Source organism: Cebus imitator, unplaced genomic scaffold, assembly GCF_001604975.1.
Source record: "Cebus imitator isolate Cc_AM_T3 unplaced genomic scaffold, Cebus_imitator-1.0 Scaffold46, whole genome shotgun sequence".
NCBI classification, from domain to species: Eukaryota; Metazoa; Chordata; class Mammalia; order Primates; family Cebidae; genus Cebus; species Cebus imitator.
Genome location: NW_016107361.1, coordinates 2,618,150 through 2,643,586, shown reverse-complemented (window position 1 = coordinate 2,643,586; position 25,437 = coordinate 2,618,150). Strand labels below are relative to the sequence as shown.

At 37.6% G+C, this 25,437-nt stretch overlaps 2 protein-coding genes and 1 long non-coding RNA gene across 4 annotated transcripts in view; 2 read left to right on the top strand and 1 right to left on the bottom strand.

Moving 5' to 3' along the window:
- The first annotated feature begins 287 nt into the window (after positions 1–287).
- LOC108303365 (thymic stromal lymphopoietin) lies at positions 288–5,127 on the top strand. The gene is made up of 5 exons (XM_017527169.2): positions 288–321; positions 738–874; positions 1,700–1,744; positions 2,311–2,445; positions 4,417–5,127. The coding sequence occupies exons 1-5, from the start codon at positions 288–290 to the stop codon at positions 4,537–4,539; spliced, it is 474 nt and encodes a 157-aa protein (XP_017382658.1). The 3' UTR covers positions 4,540–5,127.
- A 140-nt stretch (positions 5,128–5,267) lies between these two features.
- LOC119470989 lies at positions 5,268–24,169 on the bottom strand. 2 transcript variants are annotated; one of them, XR_005199975.1, is made up of 4 exons: positions 23,960–24,169; positions 20,959–21,156; positions 5,913–6,075; positions 5,268–5,560 (listed from the first exon to the last, which is right to left on the bottom strand). It is a non-coding gene; the product is annotated as an uncharacterized LOC119470989 (long non-coding RNA). The 2 variants fall into 2 exon arrangements; XR_005199976.1 differs by lacking the exons at positions 5,268–5,560; positions 5,913–6,075 and adding an exon at positions 16,966–17,411.
- The window catches only part of WDR36 (WD repeat domain 36), a 34,401-nt gene continuing 22,825 nt past the window's right edge, over positions 13,862–25,437 (top strand). The window contains exons 1-6 of the mRNA XM_017527216.2: positions 13,862–14,298; positions 16,939–16,966; positions 19,411–19,511; positions 20,948–21,065; positions 22,299–22,431; positions 24,106–24,160. Of these exons, the coding sequence (XP_017382705.2) occupies positions 14,137–14,298; positions 16,939–16,966; positions 19,411–19,511; positions 20,948–21,065; positions 22,299–22,431; positions 24,106–24,160 (597 nt within the window). The 5' untranslated portion in view covers positions 13,862–14,136. The remainder of the gene's footprint in view (positions 14,299–16,938; positions 16,967–19,410; positions 19,512–20,947; positions 21,066–22,298; positions 22,432–24,105; positions 24,161–25,437) is intronic.

Here is a 25,437-nt window from a genome sequence, read left to right as displayed (position 1 = left end):
TTCGCAGGGAAGCGCCGTTGAAGACTGAGACTGCACCTACCCTCCAAAGCATCCCATAAGTAAGCACAGTTTCTTACTAGCCAAGGAGAAGGGAAAGCACTAGTTGAAAGTGTCCACACGAAATGCTCAAAGGGGTTCAGGATGCACGGGCAGTACGCAAGGACTCCAAATCTTTAAAGTGACTGCTGGTTTGAGAAGGTGTTTTTCCCAAATAGAGAGGATTGGTCATGGTAACGCCCTGTAGGAGAAAGACACCAGTATCCATTTCTTAAAGGACATTCGCACATATGAAGAATTTGGGGCAAAGCAAAAAGGAGGAATGTGAGGGAAATTCCTGATGACTTTACTAATGTTAAAATCCCATAGATTTAGCTACTCCTTTTTTTTTTTTTCCTTTCACATCATCAATTCAGAATTCTATAAAGGAAGAGAATGACATGGTAGAAAATCATTGGCCTAGGAGAAAAGAGCCCGTAGGCGTTTAGGTGTTATATATGTGCAGCCAGAAAGCTCTGGAGCATCAGGGAGACTCCAACTTAAGGCAACAGCATGGGTGAATAAGGGCTTCTTGTGTACTGGGAAAGAGAGGCACAGCCTGGTGCTTGAGCACTGGCCCCTAAGGCAGGCCCTACAGATCTAGAGGCAATTCAGCCTTGGTGGGAAGAGTTTAGTGTGAAACTGGGGTGGAACTGGGTTTCCAGGTACATTCCCTGATACCTTACTATATGTTCTGTCAGTTTCTTTCAGGAAAATCTTCATCTTACAACTTGTAGGGCTGGTGCTAACTTACGACTTCACTAACTGTGACTTTACGGAGATTAAAAAAGAGTATTGCCGTACTATTCGTGAAGACTTGCTTACATATATGAGTGGGGTAAGTGAAGAAACTTTTTTGAAACAAATGTATTTTCATCGGAAAGGTAGACATACACACACTCTACAATTTAACTTTGTAGGAAAGAAAAATAATTTAGAAAAAAATAATGGCCCCCACATTTTGTCAAGAATTCGTACAAGTGATAGTCAAATATATTGACATCTAAAATAATTATTTAGAAATCGACACATTCTAAGCCTGCAGATGCTGGTGAAGAGCAGGTATTGATAGGCAGTGCATTATGCACCAAGGATGTCTATCCTCTGCTAAAGTACTGCTCCGATTGTGCTGTAAAAAGACAGCAGGAGGTAAGAGCTTAAGAAAGAGGAGTAAAAGAGAGATCATTCTCATGAACTAAGCCCTAAGGATTGATGCTGTGCTTCAGGTCTCGCCAGTGTTTTAGATGTTTCAGGATGCAATTTATTACAGAATATGATGTACTTAGAATTTTTGTAGTAATCATTTTCCTGATTAACCTAATTTCTAGATAGAGTTTGTATTCATGAACGGCTACAGTACAGATGTGGACATCCAAAGAATGGCATTATTGCTCACAAGCATAGTGCCGTGTGCAGTCGTGACTTGAGGGAAGGAAGTGGGGAGGTCTCCCTCTGAGACCTGAACCTTTTGGTGTGGTTTCAAACACTAGCCAGCACTATCTGAAGACTATTTCACTGCCTTGTCGATGATATAGGAAACAGGTATCTGATTGCAAACTGTTTTCAGAGTACCTTTAAAGCCTGGGAACAAAGGGTGGGGGAATGATTTTCCTTGTAGACTTGAAAGTCTTTACCCTCCTTGTCACATGTTTCTTTCTTCCAGACCAAAAGTACCGAGTTCAACACCACCATCTTTTGTAACAATCGGGTGAGTAGAGAGGTCAGTGCTGTTGGCTTTCTCCAGGGAGGCGCTAGGCATTTTGGAGAGGGAGTAGCCTGCGGTGTGCAGAACCCCGGGAGGTGCCTAGGCTACCGGACAACGCCGGAGGGGATAGGGGACAACTGGGCTGCCAGCGCGGGGCTGCGCCTAGTAGGGAGAGGAAGTCTCTATCCGGAGGAAACGCAAATCGGGAACTGGGACCAGGAAATCTTGTCAGGGGCACCACCTACTGGGGTCCCAGCCTTCGCTCATGGGCGCAGGCTTTTGGCCTCCTCGGCAGCCTGGAGACTTGGGCGGAGCGAGCGTGGGTGACTGTCCTTTCGCAACAAGCGCCCTCCGCCACCCTCGCCACGCCCCTGCTCCCCAGCGGTTGGTTCTTTCTTGCTCTTCTCAATAGTGACCTCCACGCTCTTACTCTTGTTTGTGGTGTTCTCCGCTCCTCCCCCACCTTCCTCCCCTCCCCTTTCACTCAGTTCTCACCAACGCGCTCTCTCTCTCTTTTTTTCTTTCTGGTGTTTTCGCCCTTTCTCTTAAACTTTGCCGCCGGTGAGCAGTCACACTGCCTTACTGAAATCCAGCGCCTAACCTTCAATCCCACCGCCGGCTGCGCGCCGCTCGCCAAGGAACTGTTCGTCTTGAGAACTAACGCTACCCTCGCTCTCTGGTGCCCAGGCTATTCGGAAACTCAGGTAAGCCCGAAGCCTCAGACGCTCGCTTTGTACCTTGGGGATAACCTTCAATTAAACTGGGGCTTTGGTGCAGAAGTCTTTCTCCGAATTTTATCTGGGCTTTATCTTTTCAAGAGCAAAGGAGCCGGGTAAAAGCAGTAGGATGTCAGTTAGTCCCACGTTGATACCTGGACTCAAACCCATCTATTTCTAGAGTTCTGATTCCGTTTTGGCTGAATTACGGTCCTAAACCTTAGGGCAATGTTTCAAGGCATGATGAGTGACCTCCTATATCAGGATGTTTTGATTGCTGGAGCATAGGGATATGGCTGTTAAAAATGCCAGTTCTCAGGGACTCAACCCATACCTTCAACATCAAAATCTCAGGTTATGGGGCTCCTTAAGAGATTCTTGTCCAGTCCAAAGTTTGAGCAACACCACTTGTTCTTATCAGTTAATTATTGTGAGCTTCTTTGTTAAAATGTTGCATTGTACATAAAATCTCTATCCTACGTTTACTTAATTGCTTGTATAGGTGCTATTGTTACAGATGTAGTTATCTGCATTTGAATGCATGTGTAGCATTAAATATGGAGATAGTGTAGTGGAAAGCTAGGCGTGGGAACTCTGGAGACAGCCTGCCTGACTTTGAATCCTTGCAGGTAACTTCTGTGAAGACTTGGATCTTAGCTTCTGTTTTCTGTAGCTTCATGGGTAAAGTAAATGTCATATCAGTCTTATACAGGTTGTTTATGAGGATTAAATTAGTCAATACATGTAAATGCAGTTGGAACAGTGCCTGGCACATAATAGGCACTCAATAAATATTTATTTCAGTCAGCAAGTAGAGAATTTATCTTCAAGATGACAAGTTTAAGAAAGAGAGAGACAAGTGCAGATACGTATGATTGCTCCTTATTAACCTAGTGGACTTTATACATCTGCAATCTGAGTAAACGGACAAGACTGTCACTTTTTAGAGGTTGAGGATTGAAGTCATAGGGCTGCTCTGGATTGAGCTTGAATTAGAAACTCAATATCAGACAGCCATATGAGAAACCTGTTTGGCTCCATGCCTTCTTATGAAGGAGACCCTGGCAAATCTACAGATTGCCACAATAAAATTTGTTCAAATAAGAGCACAAACAAAAGGCTACGTCAAGTTCTTGGACAGCATGTGAGAAAGGGAGAGTTTGGAGAAGTTTACTTCAGTCACCTCCCAAGCCCAAATGGGGAGTCTAAGACTAATAATATTTATGACTTTGCATATTTTAAACTGTAAGATTTGTGCTTAGTAACCTCTTGACTTTATTAATCTGCATACCATGTGTCTAGGAGCCCCGGTGTACTACTCAAAGGTAATTCAGATAAAGACATACACCGGAATCCTCTTTAAAATAAGCCCTCAGAGGTCTGCAGCACATCTAGATGGTGGGGCAGGGGAGGAGGCAGGATGGGGAAGAGGAGCATGCATGTTGGGTCCAAAAACTAGACTATGTTTACTGAATTATGTCTATAAGGAGGTATAAGATAGCTCTTGCCCATGAGGAACTTGTGATCTTGTCAGGGAGATCTTGAAATCAGCAATTTATTCATTTACTTAATCATCCAACAAATATTCAGTGTTTCCTATGATTAAGACACTGTTCTCAGTGCTATGGGGAATACCTGTGATGCAATATTAAGAAAAGCATGTGAGAGCCAAGTTAAATGACACACCCTCTTAAGCACTAGAAGGGTTTCCAAAAGCAAGGTGTGAGCTATTAACAGAGGATTTTTGTAGGAGGTGGTGCTTGATCTTGAAGCAAGAGTAGGTGAATGGAAAAACAGGAAGGCATTCCCCTGGAGAAGGCACATACTAGCACATGCAAGCAGGTGCTTTGGAAACACATTGAAAGGTGGATTTGCATGGAGAAGGCAACATAACCTGCACACCACAGTAACTAAAGATAGTGAAAAGTAATTTTGACTATTGATTCTCATATTCTACAGATAAATGCTACTCAGGCAATGAAGAAGAGGAAAAAAAGAAAAGTCACAACCAATAAGTGTCTGGAACAAGTCTCACAATTACCAGGATTGTGGCGTCGCTTCATTCGAACTTTAAGGAAATGACAGTAAACCATCTTTATTATGGTCATGTTTCACAGCACCAAAATAAATCATCTTTATTAAGTAGATGAAACATTAACTGTGACAAAGAAGACCACAAATAGTTATCTTTTAATTACAGAAGAGTTTCTTAACTTATTTTTGTAAGTTTTTATTGTTCAATGTAAGTTTATAATGCAGGGGAAGTACTACTCCTCAAATATTGAGGGAAGCTTCCACAACATTGATGACTGGCTTTGTGGCAGAAATTCGCAGCTGTAATTGTATCAGCATTACTCAAGAGGAAAATCCAAAAGTGTATTAGAGCTTCATTCCTTGAAAAATGAAAAATATTTAACTCGACGATAGCACCTAAATTTATGTTTAAAAGGCAGACATTCTTTCTACATGTAATGACACTAATTGTGTTAAACTAAAAATTTACAAGAAAGTAAATGCACATGGGGTTTCACAAATAGTTGTAAATATAACGAAGTAATTTAAAATAATTTTCAAGCAAAATACTGTGAAAGTATTCTAAGCCAAGTTTTAAATATTATCTAGCAGACAAGAGTGGTATATGCAAGTAGATCCTGAGAAGTATTTTTGTTACAAACTGTATATATATGTGTGTGTGTATATATATATATATACACACACATTATATATAAATTTATATATATATGTATTATAAAATGTAATTTATTTTGTGAACACTTTTGAAAATGTACATGTTTCTTTGTAATTGACACTATATATTTCTTAATAAAATAATTCTCAAATTCGTTTCTTATGAATCATCTTTCAAATCTAGTTCGTAGACAATTTACACACATACTTTTCTAAGGGACATTATCTTTCTTGAAATTTTTACCTCCACTCATCCTTGGAGCCCATTGACTCCTCCCCTTTATACCTGTTGGTTCTGCTTATGGGAAAGAATATTTGGAGATAGGCAGCTCAGGATGCATTGCAATCATCCTTTTCTTAAATTTTGTCACTTGACTTTTTTTTCTCTCTCTCTCCTCTTGAAACTTCCTCACACCTGGAAGAAACAAAGTAGGCAAAAGTGAACAGGGGATATTAAATCTATTCTTGAATTTCTGCAGCAAGCTAGAGCCATAGGCACCCTCTCACTCACCTTCCACCCAGAATCCTCCAAACACCAATAGGAAGGGTGACCCTGGACCATAGAACCTAGGCCAAAATAGAGCACATGGGGATGCACTGATTTTTCCTAGGAGTAGACATGATCTTCTAATCACTCCCCTGAGGGTTAGTTGGGGCTAAACCATGACGGAATAGGGAAAGTTCAATGTCCTTAAATCCATCTTACCTGCCAACAGGTAAGAGGAAACTTACATTATATGTCCAGTAAGCATTTAAAGAGTACTTACTGTGGAACAAGACTTCAGCCAAGCACTGGGGATAGAAAAGTAAGACTCAGCCTTTGTCCGGGGAAGCTCAGGGTGTGGCTGAATAGGCAGTTTCTTTCGTCTTGAGGAAAATTGGGACATGCCTGCTTTCCAAAAATCTTCCTCTGAGGACCTAATCCAAGTCCTTAAATGCCATTATAAGATAAATTCCTTTAAGTCTATTAACTCCATTTTAGTAAGGATTCACTGACTAGATTTTACTGAACTGTGAAAAGAAATACACTCACAATTTTTCACAAAGTTTTGGGCCCAATTCCCCTAAAAGAATTGAGGATTAGGGAGAAAGGAGATAGCAGTTAAGTGCAGTTTCTTTGAATTTTCTGCTTTATCTTAAATATGTTGTGTAATTTATATATTTTATTTTTCTATGTATTCCATAATTGTCCTAATATAAAATTAATCATTTAAATTACACTGTCAAAAGGATGCATCATATTAATTTAGTAAGAACTTTCCAAATGTTGCAACAATGTGGATCATACATCTCTGGTTTTTCAAATGTACTGAGGTGTTCTTGGTGGACTAGTATATGGCCAGTTATGTCAATGTCTCATGGTCAAAAAAAAAAAAGTTGCAAACTGTGATTTAACCATATAAAGTTGGATATATACCTATTCCGACTACACTGTTAGTCATGCTATTTATATTACCTATATTCTCACTTTTGTATCCTTCATTCAGAGGCTAAGAAAGCTGTATGAAAGTCTACTGCTGTTGTAATTCTTCACTTCTTTGTATCCATAAAGTTTTGCTTTCCTGTTGCTGATACTATTTTTATCCAATGCCTAAAAAATCACTGAAACCATTTATTGATAATTGTACCCTTACCATTACATTTCCACATTTTATTTGCCAAGTAATTTGTGCCCTCTGTTACACTCTTTCTAGGTCTCTTTGTTTTTGATATTTCTTATACATCGAGTGTCATTTTAGTGTGTGGAAGTGGGGAGAAAGAGGTTTGTAGGAGAGGGGGTGGGTGAATTCCAAATCGGGGCATGTTTACTTTTAGTGCTGTTGCTGCATTTTTTTCTATTTTCTGTTTTCATAGTTCTACACTATTTGTATAATTTCACCTAAAAATCGGTATTTGTATTTATTCCTTTTAACCATTTCTTATTATTTTTGTCCTATCCCTTCAGTATATTGATATCTGGAGAATTTGAATCTTGGTTCTATTATTACATAACTCTCCCTCATAGGCTTTCTATTGCTTAATTCAGTTTTTGAAAAAGTGTTGACCAAGACAGTACTAAGCCCTCCTTACCTTCAAAGGAGGCAACTCTATAGGCTGGTAAATTTATTTGTCCATGTTCTTTATTTAAAAAAAAAAAAAGTTCCCTTAACTCTTAAGAATCAAATATCAATTTTTTTCATTCTGTCCATATCAGAAAGTGAGGGGAAATTTATCAAATGCTTTTCTGAAGTCAAAACATACTAAGCCCGTATCAAACCCACAGATCAAATAAATTTATCCAAAAATGGGACTTTTAAAACATTTCAATTATATTCCTTTTTAAATCTTACAAGCCGACTTTCTGAGAATTATACCAAACAATAACACTAAACTGATCTGAGATTTTTTCAGTATTCCCTCCTTTTTATTATTCAAAAGTACTAAGTTTTCTCAAATACTTTTGTTTCAACTGTAGCTTTGAGAATATCTGTTGGCTTTCGTCTGGCATTGCACTTTATAAATACACCTATATTTTTTGATACCCAGTATTTACAGATTACCAAATAATATAGTTTCACTGATGATTATCATGCAAAAGTTATTTATGTCTAAACACAAAGGATAATAGCTCATATACAAGGTTAATTGCAAATTGAATTTTTTGAGTCTCAGGTTCTACATTTCTAAAATAAGGATGATGCTTCCTATATTATTGTGTTATTACTATAATTAAAGTACACAATAAATATAAAGTCCTTGGCAAATGGTAAGGAAAATTCTTTAAATGTAGTTATTTGAATGCCTGTTTGTAACTATTATAAAGATTAGGAATAAAGGCTGTTACAGAGCCTGTCAAATACCTTCATTTTTAGTTTTCTGACTAGGACTGCTTTGTGACAATAGAAAGAAGGTTGAAAAGTTTAGGCACACAGTTATTGACAGACTGTCAATTTTGAACTCTACCAAGATAGTGTAGTTTATAGGACAGAGTACCTCAGGTGAGAGGTGCACAGAGAAAGAAGCTCAGAGACCTGTAGGCATATCTCTTGAATATTTAGCTGGGTACTTCTCAGCATATGGCTGTCAGAAAACTACCCAATACTGGGGAAAGAGTCATTTGAACGATTAGAGGGAATAGTGCCCATTACTTACTCAAAGCCAGAAACTTTAACTATTTTCACCAACTAGACTGGAATATCTCACAAATCATTAGGCATTGGATAGGTCACTCAGGAGAGTCTTATTTTAATAATAAAGAATAATTAGCCCTTGAAAGAATCAAACTGTTTCCAAGTAACTTAGCTACATCCTACAATAAATTTCAAGAATATCTGTCGAAATTAAAAACTACCTAGGACCCAAAAAGAAAAAATTCACGGTATTTGTTATATAATTAAAGATTATCACAAATAAAAAAAGAGAGAAAATACAACCTATGATGAGAGAAAAAGTGAAATTGATTCAGAGCTAACATTGAAGTTAGAATTAGCAGACAAGGACATTAAAATGGTTACTGTAACTATATTCAATATGTTCAAAAAGTTAAATATAGACACAGAATACATCAAGAAAATCCCAATTCAGCTTCTAGATATGAAATCTGTAATGTGTGAAGTGAAATCCACAGTGAATGGTAATGATGAGAGATTAGACGTTGCAAAAAATAAGATTGGTAAACTTGAAGACATACCAAGGAAAACTATCCAAAATAAAACACAGAAGGGAAACAATAACTTAAAAATGAAAAGGCCATCAGTGAGCTGTGAAACAACTGCAGGTGCCTAATATACATGTAATAAATATCGCAAGGAATGAAGTAAAGAGGCACAGAAAAAATATAGAAAGAAACAATGGTAAATCTCCAAACTTTATAAAAACTCTAAACCCGGCCGGGAGCGGTGGCTCACGCCTGTAATCCCAGCACTTTGGGAGGCCGAGGCGGGTGGATCACGAGGTCAAGAGATCGAGACCATCCTGGTCAACATGGTGAAACCCCGTCTCTACTAAAAATACAAAAAATTAGCTGGGCATGGTGGCGCGTGCCTGTAATCCCAGCGACTCAGGAGGCTGAGGCAGGAGAATTGCCTGAACCCAGGAGGCGGAGGTTGCGGTGAGCCGAGATCGCGCCATTGCACTCCAGCCTGGGTAACAAGAGCGAAACTCCGTCTCCAAAAAAAAAAAAAAAACTCTAAACCCACAGTTCCAAGAAGCTCAATGAAGCAGAAGAAACAAATAAAACTACACTAATGAGCATCATAATCAAGTTGCTCAAACCAGAAATCTTAAAAGCAGCCACTGACATTATAAAGACCTTCAGCACGTTCTTCTTAGGATTTCCTCTCCAGACCACTTTTACCCTTTCTCCTGTATTTCATATATAGAATTTCATGAACAATATCATAATATAAGTAGAAACCAATTTTACATTGGTTAGCCTTAATTATTGAGTTCTACCTTCTGTTTAGGAAGGTGGGAAGATTCTTTTCCATTCTCTGCTATTCTTGAAGTAAAGACAAGGATTGTCATAAATGAAAGCAACACTTACTGAGTAGTTTTATCAGTTATTTTTCTTATAGTACCTTATAAAATCTTTGCAACGATCCTGTGCTATCCCAATTTTATAGATGCAAGAAAAGGCTCAATCAGCAAAATATCCAGTGTAGCACAACTAGAATGTGTAGTATCTAGCTGATTCCAAAGTACACACTTTCTAGTACTCGAGGTTAAAATTTTAGATTTTAAATAAAAAAATGCCTTGACTAAGTGGAAATTATCCCCATTACCTAACTAGTAGATGTTATCGTTGTCTCCTCAACAAGGATTCTGTAACTTCTTAATTTTGCATCTATTTCCCCATCCACCATAGGGCTTTAGGGATTGATCCCAGCTCCTGAGGTGGATTTTGATTAGTCCAAGCTAGTCTGGGTGTCCCAATATTCTTGCTTACAGCAGAGATAACCAGGCTAACACTCATAAGCTAGTACCTTGACTCGGGTCTTGTTCAGGATAAACATATAGCCACCTTTTGCGATGAGCAATAAGCATAAGGTTTTTTGGGGCAAACTCTAAAAAAAGTTTCCTCACTTTAAAAAAAGGCAATAGAGTGATGGTCTTCCCCTCTCATGAGATACAAACAAAGAAACATGCAGTAGCAATTACAATTAGCAATTATCCTAAAACCAGCATTGAGATGAAGCCACGGATGGCAGAGAAAGATGGAAATAGCCTGATGTTGTAAATATATAATTATACAAGTAGATTAATCCATCTTGACCTCATCCTTCTTTTGATTTCCCATGAGCTAGTTAAATAAAATTTTTGTTTTTGTTTTTCTGTAATGGTGGTTATTGTTTCTTAATGTTTAATGCTACAATTTACCTGAATGCCAAGACAAAATTAATCTTGATTTAATTTGAAGTAGGAATAAAGGATGAGCAAGACGAAGGTAAGCCCCAATATCTTAGGGAGCAAGCCTAAAATTGTGACCTGGGATGGTAGAGATACAGGAAAAGTAAACATGTAAAGAGGATGCCATTATTTGGCATATTTCACATTGTTTCCTTCTGTGGCTTGAACATGTGTCCTACCCAAAATTCATGTTGAAGCTTAAATCCCTACTGTATTTGGGGAAGTGATTATATCCGGAGGGCTCCACACTCATGAATGGATTAGTTCCTCATAAAAAGGCTGGAGGAAACTAGTCTAGTTTCTTCTGTTCTTCCCATCTTCTACCACGTGAGGACATAGTGTTCATCGCCCTTTGCCTTTTCTGTCATTTCTGCTATGTGTTGACACCTAGCCAGTGCTATATATGAGGAACAGGCCTTCACCACACACCAAACCTAGTAGCAGCTAAATCTTGGATTTCCCAGCCCCAGAACTGTGAGAAATAATTTTTGTTGTTTACAAATTCCCTAGTCTCAGGTATTTTGTTATAACAGCACAAATGGGCTAAGAAACTTTCTATAAATTACTCTTATGTCAATAGATCATTGCCTTGGCAATTTTAGCTGAGATGCCACTTTTCAAGATGGTGCTCATAGATGCAGTCTTTTTATGCCCCTACACCCCTCCCTGTTCTACTGTCCCTTCTGCTAGCTATTCTTGTGTGGAAGAGAGTGGCAGGGCATTTCAAATTGCATTGAGGGTGAACTTAGATTGTGTTTGGAGCAGATATTATAGATATAAAGTTTATGGAATAATTCAGGGTAAATATCAAATGTATGTGGAGTTTGAGGAAGATCTGGTAATAATTTAAGAGTGTAGCCCATACTTTATCTTGGTAAAATATCTAGCACACAGTAGTTCTCAATAGACATGCTGAGTAAAGGAATGACGGAATTAAAATGAATTAAAAGTTAAATACATGTTTCCCAAGAATAAACTGTTTTAAAGGCCATTATGAGTCAGAAACTGAATTGGCAACAGCAACTATCAGATAAACTATCTGATTCCTGTCACCTGCTTCTGTGCAAAAGGAAAAGGAGACTATCAATCAATGTTATTGTAACCTGTCATTATTCTTCACAGCTTCTTTTAAAACAACTCTGTCCCTTCTTTTCCCCCAAAGTTGCAAAACAAAAATTAAACTTGCATTTATTCAAGCATCAAACATCCACTGAGCCTTTATTCTGTGTCATCCTTTTGCACACAACTAAGAACATGAATAATTTGGAAACCTTAAAATCATACTAGAGGATATTTGTCATTTGTGAACCTGCAGCCCATTCCTCACTTTCTGTAATGCAGCTTTCAGGCTTGTATAAAGAAAAACAAACTATATATATATTTTTTTACTTTTAGATGCTAATTTTCACACATTTCTCCAAAATTCACATAGACTTTTGCTAGGTTATAATTAGAAGGCAAACAAACACCAAGTCTTACTGGTTTGCGACAACAGTTAATTCTCACTCATTACAAACCGGCAACCTCAAGTCAACTGCAGGTCTTATCTACAGACCTTCTCTTTTCAGGACCCAGACTGAAAAAACAGCTTCTATTTGAGACATGCCTTTCTCTTTCGGCAATGGAAAAGAGCAAGAGCTTAAATGACCCTTCAAGCTTCTGCTGGGACTTCGTGAACGTCATATTTGCTCAATGCACTGGCCAAAGTAAGTCAAATGCTTCCTTTTCCTGCTCCACCATGAAGGGTTTGCTACAAATCTTGGGCGAAGGACAGAGATATACATCTTCTTACAGGAAGGAGTTTAAATATTGGGGATGCTAAACTACATAACTCATTAGTTTGGGAGGGAACATGACTAACATAAAAAAGAGACAACATTCCACGTTTTTAGCATTTTATTACTTAAATGTAGCTTTTTTGTTAAACAAATGTTTGTTAAGCACCCCTTTTGTTCCATATACTGTTCCGGGTGCTTGTTATGTATTAATGAACAGAATGAAAAAAAAAAATCTCTACCTTTTTGGAGCTTACTCACTAAACTTCTAAAATAAAATAAGCCTAATAAATGAGCTAATAGTACAGTGAGATGCTCTTTTTCCCTCTTTTTAAATTTAAATAACATTTACAAATAATTATCAACTTGTCCACTTTTAAGTCATACCACAAACATGGCTGAAAATGTGCACTGCTATTGAGAAATCCGGGGTATAAACAAAAGTACAAGTAAGTACAACATGTCCGCTAAATAACAAGCTCTCATTCTGTTAGCATCTGTTTCTTAATTATCTTTACATCCAAAGTGTTTGAGGCTCTGTGCCAAGAAATGCAAAATACATCGATTTTTCTTTTGTTCAAGAATGTATGGGTCAGATATTCAAATTAGCTAACAAGTTACTTTTGTTTCATAATAAAATGATTACATTTTAGAACTGGAAGGCACCCGAGAGATTACACTGATCTCTGTTCATTAGGTATAATAGACCCTCTTTATCCCCTTCAAGTAAAAGTATGTTTCCATTAGTCACTCGATCCAAACCTTATTAGGCTGCCAAAAGACTTTCATAAAAGAGATGAAATGGAAACAAAACAGTAAGATAAGAGCTTATTCCATATGCCGAACTTTGGTCCTGGGCTCTAAGGTCACCACTGTTTTAGTTTACAAGCTCGGAGATTGCTTCCCAAACCTACAACTTGGTAAGGTAGCTGGCTCCTGAGGAGTGAAGAATCTGACACCCACTGCACTGGAATCAGTCTTTTTCAGCACCCCAAGGCACTTAGCTCTAAAGAACCGCCCAGACTCTCCTTTGCATCTTAACGAGCTCCTCTTTAGAGCCGCTACTGTCTGCTTTTGACAGCCAACCTCAAGGAATACTGACTTAATCCAGGGGTCCCAATAACATTTAATATTTATCTTCCTTTTCCGGGAGGAATCTATATCCATCCAAGTTGCCCAAGTGGGCAGTTCCCTCTCCCAAATAATTAGTTCTACTCCCCAGGGAGTCTGTGGGCGCATCCCTCTGTCCCCTTTGAAATGTCCATTATAGTTTTCCTCTGTAAATATGTCAATACATATCCAAAAGATGCGAATCTTTAAAAATGTATTCATAACGCTACTATCACATGTAAAAATTAAACATAACTCCTTAATATCATCGGCTATCCAGTGTTCAAATTTTTCTAGTCTCATGTTTTGGTACATTTTTAAATAATCATAAGTTTAACTCCTTTTCATCTCCAAGACGTTGATTTCCTCTCCACTCTCCTGGAAGTCGCGCTTCCCTCTTGGTGCTTCCCGCCCTTGCAGTCCGGTGGGAACCTGAGGAGTTTCCTGCAGCAGCAAGTTGAAGAACCACGCGAAGCAACGTGCTGGAAACCGTAGCCAACGGAACTGCAGTCACGCCTCCCATGCGAGCTCTGGAGGGAGCACTTTATGTGTTGCACTGAGGGTAGTCTCCGGAAACGCAATTCGCAGCGGACCCCGGAAGCGGTCTTGTGTCTCCAGCTGTGGGTGGCCGAGAACTGTTACACTACGCACGCTGAAGGGGCTGGGTACGTGTTTTCCTTCAGGACCGGGGCGGAGAGGAGCCGGGATCGCGGCAGCAATGGAACAGGCCTCGGAGAGGCGCACGGCCAGCGCGCTGTTTGCGGGGTTCCGGGCCTTGGGGCTTTTCAGCAACGACGTTCCACACGTGGTGCGGTTCAGCGCGCTCAAGCGCCGGTTCTATGTAACAACGTGCGTAGGCAAGAGTTTCCACACCTATGACGTGAGTGACTTCTTTGGTTGGCTTCCCGGGAATCATCCTCCCCGACCCCTAACTCTGTCCTGGAGCAATCCGGTTCTCTCTTCCCATCTACCACGGGCTTCCCTTCTTTAACCCTTCTCTGTCCTATTAACGTTTCACCATCCGGTCACATAACACGTGCTGATTTAGCATTTGCAGTCCTCCTAGGGCGAGTTTCAGAAGCAGGCTGACTGGGGGAAACTGTTAGACAACATCTCAGTTCTATGGCAATAATATTTGTTCAGTGAATACTTACTGATCTTCCCTTGAAGGTGGAAACAATTACAAACCTCCACCTCTTGCATTCTTGCACAAGTTTTTTTTTTTTCCCCCCATTTATTTATTTTATTGCATTCTTAATGAGAGAGAAAAACACGCACGCTATTACTTCATTGGTGACAAGATCTGCGTTAGAAATTCACACTAGGTAGAATACATTGGGAGGATCAGAGAGGGCGAGATTAATTACGGTTAGGGAAAATATCTGATAGCAATCAGTTATTTTCAACTAACGCTAAGTGTCTGGCACTGTCACTCTAAGCCTTGCAGCCATTTCTTGGCAAGGTAGATATCATTATACCGTAGCACCTTTATATTGAACTGTAAAGGTAAATTTCGGCCGGGCGCGGTGGCTCAGCCTGTAATCCCAGCACTTTGGGAGGCCAAGGCAGACGGAACACGAGGTCAGGATATCGGGACCATCCTGGCCAACAGGGTGAAACACCGTCTCTACTAAAAATACAAAAATTAGCTGGCCGTGGTGGCGCGTGCCCGTAGTAGTCCCAGCTACTTGGGAGGCTGAGGCAGAAGAATTGCTTGAACTCGTGAGGCAGAGGTTGCAGTGAGCCCAGATCGGGCCACTGCACTCCAGCCTGGCGACAGAGTGAGACTCGTTTCAAAAAAAAAAAAAAAAAAGAAGACAGAAGTAAATTTCAGAAAAATTGTTACTTGTCAATGATGATTTTTTTTTTCCTTTGAGAGCTCATCAATCATTGTAATAATGTCTCGTTTACTAATTTCTTTTGTCTTCTCGAAAAGAATGTAAGCTCTGTGAGAGCAGGAACCTTGATGATGAGAATGGTAATAGTGTTAAGTACTTTCTTTTCTGGAAAACATGTTGTAGAGTTGTCTCTCTTGGAGGATTGTGAATATCAAATGCCTTATTAGCAAGAAAAGCTGGGAGTTGGGAACTAGTTGAGTTAGTGGAAGAGGAAAGTGAGGGCTGAGTTGAGATCAAGAGCAGTTGGGTTTCTCAGTCTGGGTTGGTAATGGAGACAGGGTGGGTTAGAACCATACCATTAATCCTATGAGAATATTATCATTCTCTGTGCTTGGTCCTTGCTTGCTAACTTTTGCTGATATGTTTTCTTCTTGGAAATGTAATTTTTCTAAGTTTCTCTCTTAAAGAGCTTTTGAAATCTTGTCTTTGGTACAGTGTCTTTCCTGACACTGTGTTACACACAAACACATGTTTTTTTCCCTTCATTCTACTTCCAAAGAAACCCTTTGGTTAGGAGAGTTACATATTTGCACATTTTATAAAGTTAACAATTTATTTAACAGTGCATTGACATTTAGTCACCATAAAGATGGCTTTTAAGGTCTCCTCTAGTTCTAACACTGATGATACATTCGTAACAACATGGCATGTAAATGCTCTTTACCCAGACTGTACACTGCTCGGACTAGCCAATGCATTGGGCTATGACCTCTGAAACTGAAAATACTTGGGAGTGAAAAAAACAAATAAATGGTGCTAATAAACCTAAGTCACTAATTGGGTCTACAAGTGCTCTGCCCCATGACTATGGCTATATTTGCTGTCCCCAGTCAGACTTCCTACAGTCCTACAGAGTAGCTGCTTCTACAGGGGAAACTAGACAAGTTGTGAATAGGTGGTGGTAGTGATGGTAGCAGCTATGACGTATTGAGCAATTACTATATGACTGGCCCATTCTGTTTTACACAAATTTACTCATTGAATCCTTTTAACAGTCCCATAAAGCAAATTCCTGTTTTACAGATGAAGAATTTGAGGCACAGGGAGCTTATTTTTCTAGGGTCATACAGTTGGATCAGTAGCCATGATTGAGTCAGCAAATTAGAGTCTGCAAGCCAGTCTAGCCCACTGCTTGTTTTTGTATGACCCAGGAGTTCTGAATGATTCTGACAAGTTTAAATGTTTGCAGGGTCAGGCTAGGGTTGGGGAAAAGGATTTTCATGACATGCAAACTTTGTGAAAATCAAATATCAGTATCTATGGATAAAAGTTTAATACACCCGTGCACATCATTTATGTATTGTGTATGGCTGTTTTTGTGCTACAGTGGCAGAAGTGAGTAGTTGCAACAGAGACCACATGCATGGCCTGCAAAGCCTAAAGTATTTAATATTTGGCTCATTATAGAAGACTTTTGCCTACCCTTTCCATCACCACTCCTGGTGAAATAGAGTTGAAAATATAAACTTTCCTAATAATAAAAATTAGGGTCAGTAAGTGTCTTCCTTATGAAGGACAGCATAGCAAATATACATATGAGGTTGTATCTTTATCTTCAGATGTTAGGTTATTATGATTGTGTTTGTTAATGAAAATTTAACCTTTTTTCTTTTTTTAAACAGGTTCAGAAACTGAGTCTGGTTGCAGTAAGTAAGTATATACTTTATTCTGAATTTATGCATATCTAAAAAAAATTTTTTATTTTGACATAAATTTGAGATTTACAGAACACATAAGGAAGCCAGGGTAACATGTATGTCTGATAAACTTACATATCAGAAACAAAAAAGGATACCAGGATAGAATCATGTTTTGCTTTCAGTTGTTACATATCTTTTTTTTTTTTAATTGGAAACTGTTCTTTAGACTTTCTTTGTGCTTCATGATATTGACACATTGACACTTTTGAAGAGTACAGGCTCATTTAGAATGTCCTTCAGTTTGACTTTTTTTTGACATTTCTTCAGGATTAGATTCAGGTTGTACCCTTTGGCAGGAATCACAGTAAATTGTATCGGAAGGCACATGCTGTTGGTTAGTTCTATTCCCGTCAGCCATTGGTTAGGAGGCCCCATTTTAAAGTTAGTGTTTTGGCCTTGGTTATCAATAAGTATCCTTTGGTAATATGCACTGGGACTATGTAAATATCCTAGTACTCTTCAAAGTTATCACCTCTGCTTTTAGCATTTTATGATGGTACTTGCCTGAATCAGTTATTAGTATGATGGTTGCCAAATACATGTTGATTATCCTTAATCTAAAAATTTGAAACCCAAAATGCTCCAAAGTCTGAAACTTTTTGGGAACTGACATGATGTTCAAAGGGAAATGTTCATTGGAACATTTCTGATTCACATTTCCAAATTAGTAATGTTCACCTGGTATGCAAATAGTCCAAAATCCAAAACACTCTGAAATCTGAAACCCTTCTGGTCTCAAGCATTTCAGATAAAGCATTGTCAGCCTGCAGTGATTTTCTTTTGCCATTATTCCTTCTACTGTAAGGAAAAGTTTCCCCTTTTCTCACATTTTGGTGTGTTTTTTTCAGTGGAAGAGTTTTGTTTTGTTTTGTTTTTGAGATGGAGTTTAGCTCTTCTTGCCCAGGCTGGAGTGCAGTGGCGTGATCTTGGCTCACCACAACCTCCACCTTCCAAGTTCAAGCGATTCTCCTGCCTCGGCCTCCTGAGTAGCTGGGATTACAGGCATGCGCCTCCATGCCCAGCTAATTTTGTATTTTTAGTAGAAATGGGGATTCTCCATGCTGGTCAGGCTGGTCTCGAAATCCTGAGCTCAGGTGATCTGCCCATCTCAACCTCCCAAAGTACTGGGATTGCAGGCTTGAGCCATCGCACTGGCCTTGTTTTTTTTTTAAACTATCTAATAGGATAAAGCATTTCTCAGGGCTGAGAGATACTAATTTTACCATCAAATATGGTCCTTGTGAGAGAAACAGAAAAGGCCTACAAGGACTGTAATGTGTATGTCTATTAAACTTACATTTTAATAATAGATTAGACGGCAGAAGAAAGGCATTGGAACTTAAGTTGAAAACAAAAGTGAATGATAAACCTATAGAAACAGGATTATGCAAACAAATCCTAATATGGAATTTACAGCATGAAAAATACAACAATCCTCTGTCTTCTAACCCTCACGCCCCAAAAGAGGAAAGGAAAAGGTCAGTATGACCAGGATAATGAGAGAAGAATCACATGTCACGTGAGAAATGCTAGCTTGATAGGCATATTTACCTGGAGAAGACTGTAGAAACAATATTGTCTTTAAATGTTTTAGGAGTGGACATATAGAATACCATATGGAATACTTTTGGGTTGGTCCAAAGGGTAGAGTTAGAGATCTAGGTTTTGAGTTACTTTTAAAATTTTTCTGGAGTTATTAGTGAACTTGATGTTCCAGAAGATATTCACGTGTTCACATGGGCCAAGCACGGTGGCTCATGCCCGTAATCCCAGCACTTTGGAAGGCCAAGGCGGGCAGATCACCTGAGGTCAGGAGTTCAAGACCAGCCTATCTAACATGGCAAAACCCTGCCTCTACTAAAAATGCAAAAATTAGCAGGTCATGGTGGTACACACTGGTAATCCTAGCTACTAAGGAGGCTGAGGCAGGAGAATCACTTGAACTCAGGAGGCGGATGTTGGAGCGTGCCGAGATTGCACAGCTGCACTCCAGCCTGGGTGGCACAACGAGACTACATCTCTCAAAAAAAAGGAAAAAAAAGGTGTTCACATGAAGACTGGATGACCGTCTGTCAGAGCTTTGTGTATCAAATGACAGTTTTTTTCCAAATAACCTCCAAAAGCTTCTTTTCATTTCTCTAGGATTATGTTTTTATTTCTGCAAATCTAGACATTTGTTCTCTTAGGGAAGGACAAGGTGATTTCCTATCCTTAGTTTCATAGTTACTTACAGATATCTAAAATATTTTAGTCAAAATTTTATACTCTGAGTCCCAACTTTGATCTTTATAAATATTTTTGAATTATAGCCATGAAAAATGTTATATGTATACTTGAGGTTTCTCTTTAACATCTTAAAAATTCTTGTTTCTTTCATTTTGTATTTTCTCCTAGGTAATTCTGTTCCACAGGATATCTGCTGTATGGCAGCTGATGGCAGATTAGTCTTTGCTGCATATGGGAATGTTTTCTCTGCATTTGCCCGTAATAAAGAGGTTTGTATCACTAAACTATTTTAACTTGTTTGTCTTTTGCAGTCAGTAGTTATTTGTCATGATAGTGGAGGGAACTTTAATTTTGTCATTCTTTACCTGGCACACTCTGGAAATATACAGTATTCTTTTATTTCTAATGTATATTCAGTTTTCTGGAGGAAGATAAATTTTCAGAAAAGGCTTACTTAGAACTGGTGTTTTACTCAGTTTCTTTGTCAGAGATGAGTATCAGAATTACTTGGACACCTTCTCTAAAATTTTTTATGCCCACTCAGTTCCCATCTCAGGAGTTTTTTGTTCTGTGTATTTGTTGAGATAGGACGTAATGTGTATTATTAAGTTTTTTTTTTTTTTTTTTTAACGCTTTCCTGGGAATATTTTACTACCACTTTATGTGGATTGGTTATTCACTATGCATAACTTAGCTCATAACTCTTTTTCTAAAAACCAGATGCTTGTTCCCTATTTGAGAATGCTAGATTCTGTGTTTTCTCCACTGCTAAGAAAAGAGCTTTTCGGGTCTAAATCTACCAGTTGTTTTCTGAATTTGTCCTGGAACAACTAGCTTGAGAGATGACCTGGCTTTACTGGTCTAGAATGAAAGGAAAAGTAGGAATGGGGTTACAAAGATAGCCAAATGATAATGTCCCTGTACTTGTCAGGGACTTGGAGAGAGGTGGTTCTCATAGTCTTTTATCATCACTACCTGTGGCAGAGGAAGGTAACTTACCTGTGGAGATCTTTAATAGAAGGTGTTCAGATTTTTAGAATTGGGAAAAATGTTCATATATGCACAGGTATGGTCAGGGTTAGTGGAACAAAGTAGGGGTGGGGAGGCATCAGACACTATCAACTGTAGGAAATTGTTACCACCCCTAATGTCAAAGGGCCAAGGAGAAGAAACAGTGTTATTGGAATCTCGTGAGGACTGAAACCGTGGAGAAAGGGCTATACTTTTGGAAGGATCAGCTACCATAAGGGTCTCTGTTAAAGCAGAGAGGTATGGGGAAGAAGACGTCGAATCCCCCTTTCCTAACTCATCTGACGACCAGTTGATTATGAAGTATATAGAGATCAGCCTTCTGGAACATACCATCTTGCTAGGATATATATAGTTGCACTGATTGAATTGGGTGAGGTACCTAGGTCTGTGTGCCTGCCTCCTCTCTAACCTAAGTTGGAAGGCTGAGCCTCAGAGGTCTCATTTCTTTGTTCTTAATGAACAGTTTACCTTCTTATTGTTGAACTGGCTGAGAGAGCAGATGAACACGCCTGGTTCCTTGATATTTATGTGTTCATCCTAACCTTTAATAATCAAGAGTTGGGCTGCATTTCTTAACAGAAGCATCTCAGGATTGGCATGTTTTGGGGATAAAATGAACAATATGACATGATGACTGAGTAATACGAAATTCTTTTAAACTTTGATGTTGTAGATAGTACATACCTTTAAGGGTCATAAGGCAGAAATCCATCTCTTGCAACCCTTTGGAGACCACATTATCTCTGTTGATACTGACAGCATTCTTATTATTTGGCACATATATTCAGAAGGTAAGAGCTAACAATTTATTTGCTTTATCTTAGGGTAGTCTGTGTTTAGTTAAAACTTAAAATCTGTCAATATCTATGCCAAAGGTTTTGCCTGTAAATAGTAAAAAAAAAAAAAAAAAAAAAAAATTAAAAATCTTTAACATGTATAAGAAAAAATGTTCTAAGTAAGAAAGAGATAAACAACTTTAGCAAGTTAACTACTTATAAATTGTTGCATGTGCTTACCTCAACTAATATATTTTCCATTGCTATTTTGTTGTAATATATTATTACAAAATGATTTGTTATATTGTTTTCCCTATGGAGTGAATATTGATGTATTTTCATACCTGAATAATTCTTGGTTTGTATTTCAGCTTTTAGTAAAGAGGACTTTAATAGTAAACTTGATCTTATAATCAGAAGGAAAATATACATCCTTTTCCTAGGGATATGAATCAGTTTCTTTCAACTGTGACAGTCTTAGACAGTGGCTATGTTTATGGGATTATGTATCTTTAAACATGAAGAATTTATTCCTAGAATATCTACACCTTTCCTCAATAAAATACCTTCTTTGATATGTAAATTTATTGGAAAATTTGGTGAAACATTGTTTTAATTGTGGAGGAACTATAAAGTAAAAAGCAGAATTCAAACATAGAAATTTTGAATATAACCAAAGATTTCAGAGAATTTTTTGGTCTTGGAGCAAGTGACCACTGGCTATGCCACCCCGCACTCCACAGGGTTGTAAGTTTTTTTTCTTTTCCTTTATTAGAGGTTCTTTTGTGGAAATGTGTGACAAGTACTGTTACTAGTTTCACTGAGATACGCGTTTTATTTTTGGCATTTTTTGAGTGGCCCATCAAACTTTCCATATAGTTGGGTCTTCATTCCCTGGAAAAGCTAAGTATAAGCACTTCACTTGGAATATTCACTTCTGCTTGTGGATCAAATTACAGAAATATTAATGCTGATCTTTTGTTAAACTTTATCCTTTTCTGTAAAGTAATTCAAAAGTGAATGAAACTTTTAATAGTATTTTTATTAGAAGTCATAGAAAATTTTTCACAGTCTAAATTACATTTACAAGTTGCCCTTCATTTATTTTCTCAAGGAATGTATAGATTAGTATCTAATTCTGTGGTTTATTTTAGCTTTGATACGATAGACTTTAAGCGATAAATATATGGTTATATAAAACATTTTAAACTATTTTATAAAACATAATTATAACTTTCACTTTTGTAGAAGAATACCTGCAATTGACTTTTGATAAAACAGTATTTAAAATTTCTGCAATTTTGCATCCAAGTACCTACTTGAATAAAATACTTCTGGGCAGTGAACAAGGAAGCCTGCAATTGTGGAATGTAAAATCCAAGTAAGTATTTTAGTTAGAAAATAATATAGTTGTCACTTTATCCTCATCTATTACTTCCTAATGCATACTTAAGTCTCATTTGTCCTGCTTTTGTATATTTATTTGGAGGGTTGTCTATAAATACAGTTGGTCCTCTGTATCAGAGGAGTCAACCAACTTCGGATCAAAAATATTCAAGAAAAAATAAATAATAATACAACAATAAAAATCACATTTTAAAATAGTACAGAATAACAGCTTATTTACATAATATTTACATAGTGTTAGGTTTTTTGAGTAAGCTAGAGATTAAAGTATATGTATAAATGTGTGATGGTTATATGCATTTTATGTAAGGGACTCGAGCATCTCTTAACTTTGGTATCAGCAGAGAGGTTGGGAAGACCTGGAACCAATCCCCCAGGGATACTGAGCTATACAGCTATATGCTTGCTTTTGAAGTTGTTGCTGGTGGCATCACATATATGAAAGCTGGCATGTGATCCTGACACATGTTAGCTTCATAAATGCTTATTGAAAAGTTCGTACTGATGGCCTATTAACTGTAAAGAATTGCTATACAGAAGGCTCTAATAAAGTAATATGAGATCTCTCAGAAAATAATAATTATGAGATTATTCTTGGGGAGCTTCTAGTTTTCCATACATGAAAATTTTCCATATATGAAGAAGGTAAAAGATGGAAAAGTAAATCAATGATAATTTAGTGCTAGCATTTAGAAATGATTTTCAGGGTTAAAAATATTTTCGTCATTTCCCATAGATACGGTGAATATCTACTATAATATTGATATAGCTGGAGGGCTGGATACATGATTTTGAATACTTCTACCCATTATTTAAACATTTATCGGTAAAAAAAGGTGGCAGCTCAGACTTCTTTGTGTAGCATTTAAAAAAGCAAATAAAAATATTTGACCATCCAAATTGTTTTTTCCAAAGTCTTTATAAATTCAGAAGGGAAAATAAGATTATTAAAGCTATAATATTTTAAATCAGTGCTTCATTTCAATTTAACAAATACCATTGACTGCCTGCTTTGTGCTAGGTTCAGGGATGGTGACTGAAATACTGTCTTTGCCCTTACAGTTATTTTCTTTGGTTCTTTATTTGATATGTACATTCTTTACTGTACTTTAGCCATTGTATTCAGTAAACTAATCTGTGCCTATTTACACAATTTAATATGTGATTTAATACTTTAATGATAATTATTATGATTTCAGATACTTCTGTTTGTTCCATGGATGTGTTATTTATCATTCATGGCTTGCTTCTGAAATTGAGAGCAGCATTACTATTGTCATATAACAGTCATATAACATGCAGATAATATTGTTGTTAAAATATAAGTTAGTCCCTTTCATGACAGTCTTTTTGCAGTCCTAAATTTTTTTTTTGTTGTCTGTAATATGAAATGGTTTATCACTCATAATTTTTTTTTTTCTACTTTGGACATTTAATTTCTTAAAGAGGTGGCATAGCATAGTAGTGTGAGATCTAGAATTTGTCTGGATAATATTACTAACCTTGTGACGTTAGCTTAATTATCAGAATACTGTGTGGAAGAGTAAGAAATTCATAAATATCACCTATTATTATTTCATTTTTTAAATGTGTAACTGATTTTGTCTTCCTCCAAAAAAAAAGCTTTCAACTATTTTTCTTCTTGTAGTAAACTTCTGTATACATTTCCAGGATGGAAAGTTGGAGTGACAGCTCTTCAGCAGGTTAGTATTTTTCTGTTAAAGAGGAAACAAAGTTAATAGGAAAATCTTTTAGTTTCAGGAATCAATCATAATTTTAGACGTAAAGACAAAACAATATATAGCTTAGTTTACCTTTAAAATTGTTACCCTGAAGAAATAGTGTTTTGGAAATGTAGTTTAAAACAATTAATAATGCCTTTGTCAATAACAATTTTGGAATCCTTTGTGCTTATAGTTTGACTTTAAACCCATGGTTGCTATGGATCCTTCTTTACTAATCATTTTGCAGAGATATGTAGTCCAGTGTCTTGTGTAGACTGGAAATGAGTGTTCAGCAATGCAAGGGGTATTGTAAGTCATGCAGATAAATTTGTCAAGATGTTGAGATTTATGGTCTGAAATAATTGGAGCCAAAATCCTAATGTTTGATTCGACGATGGACTATTTAAGAAATAACTGCTTTTTTTAATGACTCCGCAAAATATGTATAAATAAATGAATGCATGCCTGCATTGAATCTTGTGTTTCTATTGGCCACATATGTAGCCAGTATACACTTATTTTTCTCAGCATCCACTGTCTATGCTTGCCCAATTTATATGTATTCCTTATCTTCTCTTACTGCCATCAATCTAGCTCCACTTTTGCCTATCCAGAAGACTCCATAAATATCAGAGGATTAGGTACTTTGAGACAAGGGATTGTTTCAGTATCTCCAGTTTCTACACAGGGTCTGATACATAGTAGACACTTGATGACAAATTAATAAAATGTGTAGCCTGATTCCATTCTATGATGATATTGGACATTGATCTTTGCTAAAGTAAAGAAATTCATAATAGAGCCTGTATGTAAGACTATCGTATTATAGACCATTATAACCATAGAATATTGGAACTGGAACAGGCTCATTGTCATACATTTTTTTGCCTTTTCCCATGTTTTGTAAGTTTTTCTACTTTCTTGGGTAAACAATTTTTCACTTCCTCTGTAATTGGTTATACATTGCCATGCATGTCGCAGGCCTTGTATGTTTTCTAGGAGTTGTCTCCTTTTTCTGTTTCCATCCAATCCAGTGATCTGTAGTGATTTTATACATAGCTTTCTTTTCTGTTGGGGCTGTTTTCTTATCAAAATCTTACCAGCTGGGTTTTGGGGATGGGGATGGGATGTTGACTGGCAGAATTGAAACTGGGAAGTAATTTGGAAAAATCATTTCCGAATACTTCTATGCTGAATATAAAAGTATGCCAAAATAGTAATACTTGTTGAGTTTTCCTGCCACCTTTGGGAAGATA